The sequence below is a fragment of the Telopea speciosissima genome, chromosome 4, assembly GCF_018873765.1.
Source record: "Telopea speciosissima isolate NSW1024214 ecotype Mountain lineage chromosome 4, Tspe_v1, whole genome shotgun sequence".
Taxonomy (NCBI): Eukaryota; Viridiplantae; Streptophyta; class Magnoliopsida; order Proteales; family Proteaceae; genus Telopea; species Telopea speciosissima.
This window is the reverse complement of record NC_057919.1, coordinates 12,336,822-12,349,951: the sequence shown is the minus strand read 5'-3', so window position 1 is coordinate 12,349,951 and position 13,130 is coordinate 12,336,822. Positions and strand designations below refer to the sequence as shown.

General features: G+C 40.8%; 1 protein-coding gene across 6 annotated transcripts in view; it reads right to left on the bottom strand.

Moving 5' to 3' along the window:
* Window positions 1-4,137: 4,137 nt before the first annotated feature.
* The window catches only part of LOC122660312 (lariat debranching enzyme), a 30,921-nt gene continuing 21,928 nt past the window's right edge, over window positions 4,138-13,130 (bottom strand). For 4 of the 6 annotated variants that reach the window (XM_043855558.1, XM_043855555.1, XM_043855559.1 and 1 more), the window contains one exon: window positions 8,069-8,465. In XM_043855558.1, the coding sequence (XP_043711493.1) occupies window positions 8,353-8,465 (113 nt within the window). In that variant the 3' untranslated portion in view covers window positions 8,069-8,352. Of the gene's footprint in view, window positions 4,276-8,068; window positions 8,466-13,130 lie in introns of those variants that run through there. The other 2 variants (XM_043855556.1, XM_043855557.1) reach the window with 2 other exon arrangements.

Sequence of the window (13,130 nt, the reverse complement as noted above, 5' to 3'; positions counted from 1 at the left end):
GCAAAATCATAGGGATTACAACAGCCGTGGATAGGATCGATACTAAGGCAAGAAGTGTCATGCTAACACCTAGCATGTAGGAATGGTTTTTTCGGAGTCATAGGGTTCCCCCAATAATAGCCACCCTTCAATCAGAAAGAACAACAAAAATCTGGTTTAAGTAAGAGAGTTGGAAAATGTCATGCCTTAATCGCATAGAATTTACTTGTTTGGCAGCTTCCAAAAAGAGTAGATATCTAAGTTTAAGGCTTAGGTTCTCGATTGCTGCCGTGTGGAGAGGGAGACATTTGGGGTTCCATGCAGAAGTAACAATTCCACATCGGATGTGAGTAGCCCAATGTGGAGACTTGTAGGTACTTAGGCTCCTCTCCTAAATGGCTAGCTTTATAAGAAGAGTTCAATCCAAGTCTATAATGAGTGGTGGTATCCTTGTGGAACCCCATCAGTATCCCCCCCCCCCCCCCTCCACGCTTAGAGCAACCAAGATTTCTCATGCCCTATTGGCCTAGTGTGTAGCCTTTTCTGAAAAGTGGGGTGGAGGAGCGCCCATTAATATTGGTAAATTGATCACAAGCCTAGCATGTAGCAATGGTTTGAAATAGACTCTTTTTGGGGGAGGTGGAGTCCATAAATGTCTGTAAATTGATCGCAAGCCTAACATGTAGCAATGGTCTTCTGCGTCATAAGGCTCCCCAATAATGGCCACCCTTTGATCAGCAAGAACAAGTTTGAGTAAGAGACTGTCGGAAAATATCTTGACTTGACCGCACAGGATTTACTTGTTTGGCTGGTTCCAAAAAGAGTAGATGTCTAAGATAAAGGATTCGGTTTTCGGTTGCGGCCCAAATGGAGGGGGAGACATTTGGAGTTTCATGCGAAAGGTGGACGTAACAATCCCACATCAGATGTAAGTAGCCCGATGTGAAACCTTACAGGTACTTCGCCACCCACTCCTTAATGTCTAGCTTGGAAAGATGAGATCAATCCAAGTCCCTAAAAAGTGATATCAGAGTCGGGACGTAGAAACCCGATGTGCCTCCAAAGATAATTTCAAGAAGATATCAATTTCTCTAACATGGAAGAGACTGATGGTATTCCACACGGAAGGCATAAATAACAATCTCACATCGAATGCGTAGATTCGGTCAGTAAAAAAAATGACCAGACTCTGTCTGAGTTTATTCGAGTCACAAGAGACTCCGTGTTTCATTTCGAATCACATGAAACTCACCGAGTTGGGTCAAACCTCTTTCACCGTCATGGTCTCAAAATGTGGTGATTTGTTCTTCATGGGTTGTTTTTTTTTTTTTTTTTTTTTTTTTTTTAAAGGTTTCTGCGTCTGCCTTATCTTGTGATAATCGTTTTCTCACAATTTTTCTTTCTAGTTTCGATTAATAGATACCCATCACTCCTCTGCTTTCGAACAGCCAGGTTTGTATGATTTGAACAATTCCACTACATATATGGGTTTCAGCCATCTTCATCTGCAACTTTGAATTTATTCTTTGATTTCTCTTTTTTTGCAAATTCAAATCAATCTCGAAAGAATCGTTTGAGTCAGTTTTCATAATACAAGTCAAATTTGCTGTGAATATAGTTAGTTTTAGTTTCGTCTGAACTCCCAGCCAAGCTAGGGGTTCCACCGCCTTCTAGTTGCAGAGTGATATATTGTACTAATTTCCTTTGTGTTCCTAGTCCTATTAGATTTGGTTGGTCTATAACCAAGTTAACATTTAGAATCTACGGTTGTCTTTTAAAATTAATCCGAGTTCCAGTTGGATTTCTTAATTTTTGTAGCCTATATAAGAGACGTAATGTAGCCTATATTGGCATATCAGACTTGTAATTTTTACTACAGCAATAAAGTTATTCTGCCCTTCAGTTTTTCTTCTCTATTTACTGGATTCTAAGCTAGCCTCACAGACTCAAAGTAGAACCATAGAACCAGTTCTCTGCAATTCATCTTATGATTGAAGAAATGTTTCAATATAGGGGAACTTGTTCTGACCAGGTTTGACTTGCCTGACTCACCAGGTTTTGCAAAGGGTGAGTCAAGTAAAAAAATCTGGTTTTCCAACTATGGCTTGAATATGAAAATGTTTTATCAAGCTCATTTATTTCTCAAGATGAGTGCCTAGTCTCCATTCTATTGCAACCAAGAAGAAGCTATGCCATGTTTTTATCAAACTTTTATTTTTCAAGATGAGTGCCTTGACTCTATTCTGTTGCAACCATGAAGACCCCATGCCAGCAATCCTGGTCGTAGAAATCCCAGTGACTCAACAATAACCATTCATTCAAGACAACTGAGAATTGCACTGTCAAGAAGCACATTATTCTTAAACATGAAATTCAATGATCAAGCTTTAGAAGAAGCTTTCTTGGTGTCGCAGATGAAAGAATTTGTGGATATGGGCAAATGGTTTGTTTTCTTTACATGCTAGATTTCTGGAAAATGCAAGGTTTTTAATTCTTTTCTAGCAGGCTCATGATGTTTTTGGCTCTAGCTTCCCTTGATCTGATTTGGGTTATTGTTTTCACAATTAGCAATAAAACAATCTTCATTTCGGAAAGACGAGAAAATATGACAACAATGGTTACCACTCGTTAATTTATAGATCCTGTGCAAATTGCCTAATCAGCTGGAGAGTAACCCATACTTCATAGAGTTATGCTCGTATGGAATACAGATCATAAACTACAAAATAAAAATGCAAACAAATGAAGTACTCCAATGGAAGAGCAGTGGAAGAGATAAACCTGCTCAAGGAACAAGTAACTAGATTGATTTGTGTGTTAAGTGAGACATTCTCTTGACAGTGCCTTAAGAATACAAGGCAAAATTCAATTCCACCCCATCACGTGAATAACCCTTTTCTGGGTGGATATGAAAAAGTTCTGGAGTAACTGGGAAGAATGACCACATTAACAGATCAAATGTTCAGAACCTTGAATGAGTATACAATATTGCACTAACTAATTTAATACCGAAAATAGCCATATGGGAATAGATCTGGGGAACAACTGGTAGCGAGAGAAGCGGCTTTCACACCTTGACAGTTTTATCAGAAAATTCATCTGATTGATGAGCCATAAGACATATCAGAGTTCAGATGGTTATTAAGAATAGGAAAGAATAATCGAGCTCATGGATTTACCTAAAACAAAATCTCTTAGACAAACAGAAGATTTATGAACATACAGACAGACATACAAAAGAGAGAGAGAGAGACAGCGAGGATGGTGCTGCAGACTGAACTGTCTCCACCAATAATTTGGAAAAAAATCACCCAGGGCAATATTTGCATAGCTCAGTTACCAGCTTAAAAACCAAATCTCTAGGGAGGATATTTGACTTTGACAAATTTTTATTGGTTACCTACTTGAAATCCAACATGTTCAAAATCCATCAATGTAACTAAAGGATACACACATGTTCAAAATCATTAATTTCAAACTTCCTTACCTCGCACTGCCCTGGAAGAATCCAGTAAATATACAGATGGATATAGATGGGATATCCAAATGGAAGCAGAGCTACCACAGCTTATTGGATTATACATCTTAACAGTCCTCATAAATAACAAATGTGGTTGTAACCATGTATTTTATGTGCGTGTGACATATATAGATGCACGTAGATAGATATTCAGATGGACTTTTCATCTTTCTGACTTTAGCAAATGAAGTTATGACCAAGTAACCAACATTCTATGAGCTTTGAAATAATCAGCAGCCCTTATAACAACTAGCACCTTGCCTAGACATGGTATAATATACTCATCTGACAAGTAAGGATAGTATGGCATGAAACTTTCAGAGTACAAGGTTCTCACTTCCCATTTTACCAAGTGCATTTTTTCATGGATTCTAGCAATTTTCTAATATGGTAAGTTCGCAAAAATTTTTACATGCCACATTGGATCAAATGTCACTATTTCAGGACATGCATAAGCATTTACAACTGGAAAGAACTTCGAATGTAAGATGAATGACAAAGTATGATATGGTCTAAGTGGCAGGGAAACTTAAACAAGTATGTCAAAAAATTCAGGGAATGGGGAATCATTAAGTCAAAATCCCTGCTTTCGATATCAGAGTATGCATCCATATATCTGTATCTCGGCACTATAGATCAACTGCCAACTAATATACCTTGGCCATAGGGCTGCAGACAGGTAGGGTACAGTTGTATAACAGCCTTACCCATACCCTCCTAGGTGGTAAAGTCGTCTTACCTTGCTGTATAGAGTACAGGTAAGAAACTCCCTTACCCTACAGGGTACGCGTAAGTAAAGTTATAACCCCCAGCAGACAATCGGGTAAGGCAGGTAAAGCAATATTTAACTCAGATTTCCTCCAATTTCCTATCACAAAACATAAATAATTACCAATATAAGATTTTTCAATAAAAAAATGTTAAAAGATATAGAGAAATCTTTCCTCGTTCAATCAACGTCAACAGGATGTCCGCTACACAAGTGACTGTATTAAAGGCTAATACTGTGATTTCATTTAACACCCTATGTGAGGACGGCTTCTCCTCTCTGGGCAAAACACATATGAGTCTATCTATGGGAGAAAGAGAAGCATAACCCAACCTGTCAAGCCCATATTCTCTTATACAACAATGCAATGTAAAGCAAAAAAGAGGGAAGGGGGGGGGGGGTGGAGTGGAGAAAATAAGTAATCCACTTCTCATTAGAATCATTAACCAAAGCGGGTGGACTGTTTAAATCAGTGAACGAACCAAAATAAAAGAGAATGAGGATATTCCACATTCTAACTCAAAGGCATCTCGTCCCCAGGCATATGTTTCAGAATGAGGTCTTTGACAGTTTGACCTAAGCAGTACAACTCCTGAAGACACCCTCATGGCTCTTTTTGTAATCAGTTTCACACATTATTTAATAATACCCAAGAATTTATCCCCTAAATCCTCTCCCACCTCTCCACTTAATCCTGTTAAATGTCAATAACCGCCGGGGAAAAAAATCATTAACGTTGCTAAAAATATCTTTGCTCTATCAACTCTACAATGCAAATTGCTTCCTTTTTCCTTTGCTTTCAAAATTAAATGCAAGTTTTAATAGATTACATCCCATGAATACATTTAATATGCATTTTCAGTGGATTCATACTAATAAAAATGAAACAAGTGTTATCATAATACATAGTTGCTTATTTGTTACGCACACATTACAAATGATGAACTATTTATTTAGCTTTTCCTTTAACATATGCTTTTTCAGTTATTGCCACATTACCAATAAATATAAACAATGAAAGCTCCAAAAAGATTCAGTAGTGAGACCTTACAGATTACAGACAACAAGGGATTGATTTGTTTTCCAATGAAGCCAATAGCTGCACAATTCATGCAAACATTTATTAGGTTCCAAGTTCAACCCTGACCAAAACTGCTAAAAAAATACAATGCCCCATGCGACCTTCCTTTAAATTCGGTAGACATATATGGGAAAAAGAACACTGCCTGGTCGTGTGCAGCCTGTGCCAGACCACCACCCCCCTTTGAAATGACCACCCCGGCCCCCTAAAAATGAAAAATCACCCCTGGTCGATGCCCCTGTGCGTGCTCCCATTGGCCCCCGTGCTGGTGCAGGGGCCACGCAATCGGGCAGTGTTCTTCTTCCATATATATATAGATGCAGATCCAAGCATCTGTAAGAAGAAGATGAAGAAGAAGCCCCAAGATCAGGACCAAGTGTTAGGAGCCTTAGTTATACTTAGTTTATTTCAATCTTAGTCTATTTTTACATTCCATACGTAGTTTATTTTCAGTTAATTGTAAACTTAAATTGAACCGGTTCAGACCATGGTCCAATTTAAGTGATTAATTCCTATTGGTTGTTAGGTTCTTATTTCCTATTGGTAGATAGGGACTCTTTTAAGTTTTAGCTTTTAATTAAAGTGTCCCACCCCTTCCACGATTTATGTGAGGGAGTGATTCATATTTGTAATAGGATTTGGGCCTTAGGCCATATTATAAATTAATAAAATCGTGGAAGGCTCCCCCACAGTTCAGATTTCAGAAATAAAACTTTGTTTTGCTTGCTGCCTTGCTCCTTTGAGAGTGTTGCCTTGTGAGTAATATCCAGGTGAAGGGATTGGTGGACCTCCAATCGACTCCTTGCGTCTTGTAGACCGGGAGGATCTTCTTCTCATCTCCTTGCATCTTTGCATCTTGTAGATCTGGAGACCCTATTTTCTTTAAGCTGCTGCCATTGAAGATATTCAATTACAAGTAAGTAATTTACTGTTTCAGCATTCACATTCTTCTTCTAATCCTCTAACCTAAGCTCCATCTACTCTTTCAATAATCCATCCACAATTGCATCGATCCACTAGACCCTAACTCATCTTCATTCTGTCCAGCCATAGTCTACTATTAGAATTCATCCAATTTTCAACCAATACCTCCCCACAGTAATCTCTACACTCGATCCTAGCTTCTGCCCCATTCCAACATCAAACCCTAAAATCCCCTCAATCTCCATTAAACCCACAACCCGATCCATCCCTTCTAGCCATCAACTCAGCCCCAAACCTTGGCCGAGTACTCTCCTCTATCATTAGAAAACTTGACCTGAAACCATTTCCTGAATTCCCATCCTAAACCCTAAAACTCATCTCTCTTACTTTCCCCAAAACCCAAAACCTGAAACCCTAATTTTCTAATTTTTAAAATCTCACTCAAACATCATCAAACCTAGTTCATTAAACTTCTAAAAACCTGCCTAGCTTTACCAAATAAGATTCAACTCCATTACCTTAAACCTAACCCTAATTCTAACCTAAATCCTCAATTCTGCCCCAATCGGCCAGCAGATTGAAAGGTCCTGGTTACTTGACTCCTAGTAGACCCTTTGTCTATCTAGGATATATATATATATATATATATATATATATATAGAGAGAGAGAGAGAGAGAGAGAAACTCCGAGAGAGTCGTTTAAGGTGGTCTGGTCATATTCAACGGAGGCCTAGTGACGCCCCAGTAAGGAGGAGTGATATGAATCCGATTTTAGGAGCTAAAAAAGCTAGGGACAGACCTAAAATGACCATAGGAGAAGTGGTGAGGAAGGACATGCATAGGCTAGGGCTTGTTCCAAGTATGACCTCAGACAGAGCCTATTGGAGGTCTATGATCCATGTCGCAGACCCCATTTAGCTGAAATTCTCCTGACGAATTCGGCTATGCCTCTTTCTTCTTACTATGTTTCATCTTTCATTTCTCTATTTATTTCTCATCTTTCTCTCATCTCTTTCCACATTTTTTTTTGTTAAAACTATGTTTCCCATACTTTGTTTTGTTTGGATCCATGTAGCCGACCCCATTAAGTTGGGATAAGGCTGAGTTTGTTGTTGTTGATAGAGAGAGAGAGAGAGAGCGAGAGTCAGTGAGTGTAATGTAGTCCTAAATAGGTAGGAGACCTACTAGGAGCCAAACAACCGGATCAAATAACAAAAGGGGCTGCTGGTTCGAATGGACAGCACTAGGATTTAGGTCAATTCCTAGGGTTTGGGTTGGATATTGGGAAAGGGGTTTATAGGGTATTAATGGGTAGGTCTAGGGGGTCAATATGGTATAAAAAGGTTAGGGTTTGGACGAGTTTTGAAGTTCTGCAATTCTGGACAGAATTGAGTTGCAGGTTTTGGGCTTTAATGGAGTTAGGGTTTATGGGATTCAAACAAAAAATAAAGGGGATCGATTGGGGGAAAGGATTAGAGGATTAGAAGAAGAATTTTGGCGTCAAACTTATTGGAGATTCCACTGGCAGCAAGCTTCGACAGTTGTGAAGGATAAAGCCACCTTCGAATTTGAAGAAGATCCTCCCAGCTGTCACGGCGTAAGGAATCAACCGGATTCCACCAATCCCTTTCCACCTTGATAGAACCACAAGGATGCACACTCACAAGGAGCACAATGAGAAAGAGAAGTTGAGCTTCAATGCATACAGCATAGTAGCATACCATGCTTAAAAGTAGGAACCTGCTTCTCCATTATATAATAGTACAGATTTTTTATTCAAGGTGCTTCAAAATCCAAAATACAAAGACAGCCCAAAAATGAGATTAGAAAAACTAAAACAAACATACAGGATGTAGCAGTACTTTAACATGCGTTACAAAAGGCTTTTGCTAGTATATACAGGTAAACTGGTAACTAAGGCCAAAAACTGTCACATATGACATACTTTCAAAGAGTCAAGCCCAAAACTCAAACGGTTGACGTTCCATTCCTAAACTATGGATTCATAGTCAACTACCATAGAAAAGCACAAAGGGAAACTGAGAATAGAGGTTAGCTTTACCCAAATGCAAAACTGCACTATCTATTATGCTTGGTATCCACATCATCAATTTCCTCAAGTTCTTCCATTTCATCCATGTCATCAATAGCAGCATCCTCATTATCTTCATCCACACCCCCTTCACTATCATCTGTCATCACTCATCAGGTTGAACAGAGTAGACGAATCAAGTCAGCCACAAGAAATCCAAAAACTACTAAAAAAAGTGAAGAGCATCTGCAGCAGCAAATTTCTCTTTCCACCTCTTTACTATCTGAATATATTATTGATAAAGATAAAAAGAATATTAAGGTACAATCCATTAGGATGAAAGAATTCTAGATTGTGTCACACCTTTCAGGGCACTTGATCGATAGAGTTCATGATGCTAGAGCATGACCACAACCAGTGGATGTGGCTTGATCTTTTGTTTTGGACCTTTAATTTGTATTTTATGCTTTGGATGTATTATAATAATGTAGACTTAGCTGTATAGGATAGTTTTTAAATTAGTCATTTAGTTGAGTCTTTTTATTTTTGGGTGAATAAGTATTTCATTACCAAAAGGAAAGAGAAACGAGGAGCCGGAAGCTGGGGAAAAGAAAGACTATACAATAACACCCTAGAAAGGATCAAACACAAAGCCTTAGATAGGGGGGAGGGGGGCTGAAGCAAAGAGAAAGGGAGACCCCATGAGATAACAATGAGCCTGTTCCGTGGAGTATCAGCACACCTAGAGGAGACCCTCGAGACTTTACAACAGACATCAAAATCAATAGAATCCCAAGTCTGCTGAAAAGATCTGGAGCTCTGGGTCCATTTTCTGAGACTGTGCTCCATCCAAATATGGTAGATAGAAGCCCCAAAGGCAAGCTTGCCACCACATCGCAGATAGACATGTTGACCCAAATCCATTCCCTTGAGAAGGGAAGAATCCTCCTTCTCCTGTGCCAACACTTAGCCAAAATCCCTTTCCAAACAGAAGAGAACAAACAAGTGAAAAAGAGAGGATCCACATCTTCAACAGCATTCCAACAAATACAACAGTAAGGGGGTACCGGGAAATGACGGTAAATAACGAAGGACTGCGTTGGGACTTGAGAGGCAGTTAGAAAAGGCCCACCAAACAGAGAAGTTGTGGCAAGGAATGTGATTCTTAAACCAAACCAACTTTTGCCAAGGAGACAAAGGGCTACGAGCTCAGATGAGGTCCCACGCCGATTTAGAACTGAAGAGGTTTGATGGAGGAGAAAAAATGCAATGAACACGGGGTAGGAAAACTGAGAAGGAGCCCAGTCGTCCGGACTAAGAATGTTCATAACCAGAGAATACTTATAGAGGCACATACTATAGATGGCTTTGATAGAGTGGAGAACACCCTGGGGATGCCAATGGTCCAGCCAAAGACTTGTAGAGGCACCATCATCACAGTCCCAAAAGCAAGTGGACGAAGCTTCAAAATTTTTCTCTAGACCCAAGATGCATCACGAGGAAAGGGCACAGTCCAAATGGAGTTGTTACGAAGCAGCACAGAGTAGATCCAACCGACCCCAAGAAAAGGCACAGTCCAAATGCAGTCGTTACGAAGCAGTACAGAGTAGATCCAAGTATCCAACCCACCAAAATACTTTTCTTTTTAGCCACTATCTTTCAGATCGACTTGAGGATACCAACGCTGTTCACCTCTTCGATTCTTCTCAAGCCGAGGCCCCCCTCATCTTTGAAAGGCAGACAAAAGCCCAAGTTGTGGGGTGAAGGAAACTGGAGGAGTCTGTGTCTTTCCAAAGGAACGAACACATGAGGGATTCCAGCTACTTGATGGGGGAGGCAACCCAAAGATACCTGACCAATAAATATAGGAGGCCTGGAGAACAAATCTAATCAACTCAAGATGGCCGGCATAAGAGAGTAGCTTGCCTTTCCAAAGCTACAACCTCTTGCACAAGAGGTCAAGGATGGGAGTGCAGTGATGAGTAATCAACCTAGAAGGGATCAAAGAGAGGCCCAAGTACTTAACCGGGAGGCGGCCTAGAAAGAAATCAATCTTTTGCTGCAAGATACTCTTGACATTATTAGAGACACCCGATAAAAATAGAAGAGATTTCAAGAGATTGATCCGAAGGTCAGACAACCCTTCCAAGAGGCGTAAGCATGACATGATGGTCTCAATTGAAAGGGTATTTGCTTTAGAGAAGATCATGAGATCATCCGCAAAGGCAAGGTAGTAAATTTTAAGAGCCTTGCACTTGGGAATGGGGGAGATGAGCTGCTGGTCTGGGCTGGTCTGGAGATTTCTGGAAAGTACTTCAAGAGCTAGGGTAAAGATGAAGGGAGGGATGAAGAGGGAGAGGGGGCATCCTTGTCGAATGCCAACAGAGGGGGCACAGAAACCAGCTGGGCTACATTGACAAGCATTGAGAACTGAGGTGAGAAAATGCTGTGGTATATTCAATTGACAAAGACTGGAGGGAAGGCCATCTTACGTATAACATTAACAATGAAGTCCCATCTCAAGGAGTCAAAGGCTTTGTGAATGTCAATCTTCATCAAAGCAGCAGGGGCATGAGATTTTCTACCAAAGCCTCTGACCAGCGCATTACAAAGACAGATGTTGTCTGAGATACTTCTACCAACAATGAAAGCCGATTGATTGTCACTGACAAGTGAGTCAACCACTAACAGAAGTCTGTTGGCAAGCACTTAGGCAATGAATTTGTACAGGAAATTACATAGATCTATAGGCCTGAAATCTGACACAGAGGAGGCTCCTTCTTTCTTGGGGATGAGGCAAAGAAAGGTATAATTGATCCCTTTGATCTGACTAGGATTGAAGAAGAGAAGAAGAACACACTGAAACCATTTGGCTTGGGGGCTCTGTTAGCCTTGTGAGAGAGGACAGCAGTCAAAATTTCTTCCTCAAAGGGGATGACTTGGAGGGCACTAAAAAGGGAGTTGGGAATGAATTTGTTGAACAGGCCCTCCAGAATAGTGTCAAAGGACAAGTGGTAGAGGGACGAAAAAGCTGCTTGAAATCAACTGTCTCCATCTTAATGTATTCAAAAGAGGATAATGTGGAGCCATCTCTACCCTGAACGAGGGGATAGAGTTGATATTGGATCTAGCCTTCATGGAGCGGTGAAAGTAGGAAATATTAGAGTCACCAAGCTCAACCCATTTCACTCTGAACTTTTGCTTTAAAAAACTTTCTTTTGAACAACCAAGGAAAGGAGATCAATTTCTCTGCCTCTGCCAAGAGGGAATTATGGATGAAGGCTTGGAGTCTCAACTGAATGGGCCATAAGTTTGTCCCTACAATCAATAGCCATAAAGGCAATGTTTCCAAAAGTAGAAAAATACCAGGCTTTGAGGCCATTTTTGACATTACAAAGTTTCCTGGTGAAAAAGATAAGGGGGGAGGAGTGGGCATGGACCGGCGAAGCCCAAGCTTCTCGGACAACATTAAGAAAGCCCAGATGAGAGGACCGCATGTCAAAAAATTTGAAAGGATTAGGGCCAAAGGATATGTAGGATTGGATGAGGAGAGAGATGGAGCTATAGTCAGAGATGTCAGGAGCATCAAAAGGGGCATGGGAAGATGGGTAAGAGGATAACCAGGCTTCATTGACCAGGACCATATCAAGCTTGCAAGTAATCCTAGAATTCCCACATCATCTGTTGTGCCAAGAAAATTTAAGGTCGGACCATCCTAAGATATTCATGCCAATGTTCTCAAGGCAGTCATTGAAGGCTTGGATTGAGGGGGCATCAAGACTATCACTACCCTATTTTTCATGACCAAACCGAACCATATTGAAATCACCGCCCAATCTCTAGGGGTGGGGAACAACCTACATAGCAATGGAGCGAAGGGCTCACCAAAGAGAAACTCTCTTAGTGGAACAATTAGAAGCGTAGATGGCAGAGAAGAGAAAACTAGAGTTTCCGTTGATATTAGAAATCTTACAACAACAACAACTCAGCCTTATCCCAACCAAATGGGGTCAGCTAGACAGCTACATGGATCCTTTCAAAACAGAGTAGAGAAAAATTGAGGTCCTCACAAAGGGAAAGGAAAGTATGAGGATGAAGAGTAAAAATGAAGAAATGGGATAATAAAAGTGATATTAGAAATCTTGAGATGCAAAAATTGGGAAGAAGCGGACAGAAGAGAAGCTTGCAGCTTGTTGGGGTCCCAAAGGAACCAAAGGCGCCCATTGGGGTAGTGGAGATAATTTGCACAAAGAGACCACGCAAGGGCAATGCGGGGAGCGTTTGTTTCTTTGACTCCGGTTTCCATAAGGCAACAGAAGGAAGTATTTTGAAGCATAATTCGGGATCGAACTTCGGACTGTTTGGGCAAAGTGTTAAGACCTCGGACGTTCCAAAGGACACTCTGATTCCTACAGAGGTGTTGGAGGGGTGCACCAAGGGCCCTAATGAGTTAGGGCCATGAGAGATTTGACGGGACCAACTTGCAATGTTGTGATAATGCCGGTATTATACACGGTAGGGGGATTGTGGGGGAAGGAGGGTTGAGTTGCGGGAGGGGGAGAGTGAGGGTAAGAGGACCAGAGTTGTAGAGGTAGCAATGACAAGAGGACTTCCCAAAAGGTGCATTAGAGAAGAGGGTGGAAGAGAAGGGTCAATAGTGGTGTTACTCAGGTCGAGTAGGCCATGGTCCAGGTACACAACTGAACGATTGCATAGGGGAGGCCTGAGGAGGGGCTATATGGGGATGATGAGCAACCAGGTGGGCCTAAGAAGGGGGAACGATTGGGCAAACCAAATGTTTAAGAAGGGGCATGGGATGAGAGAG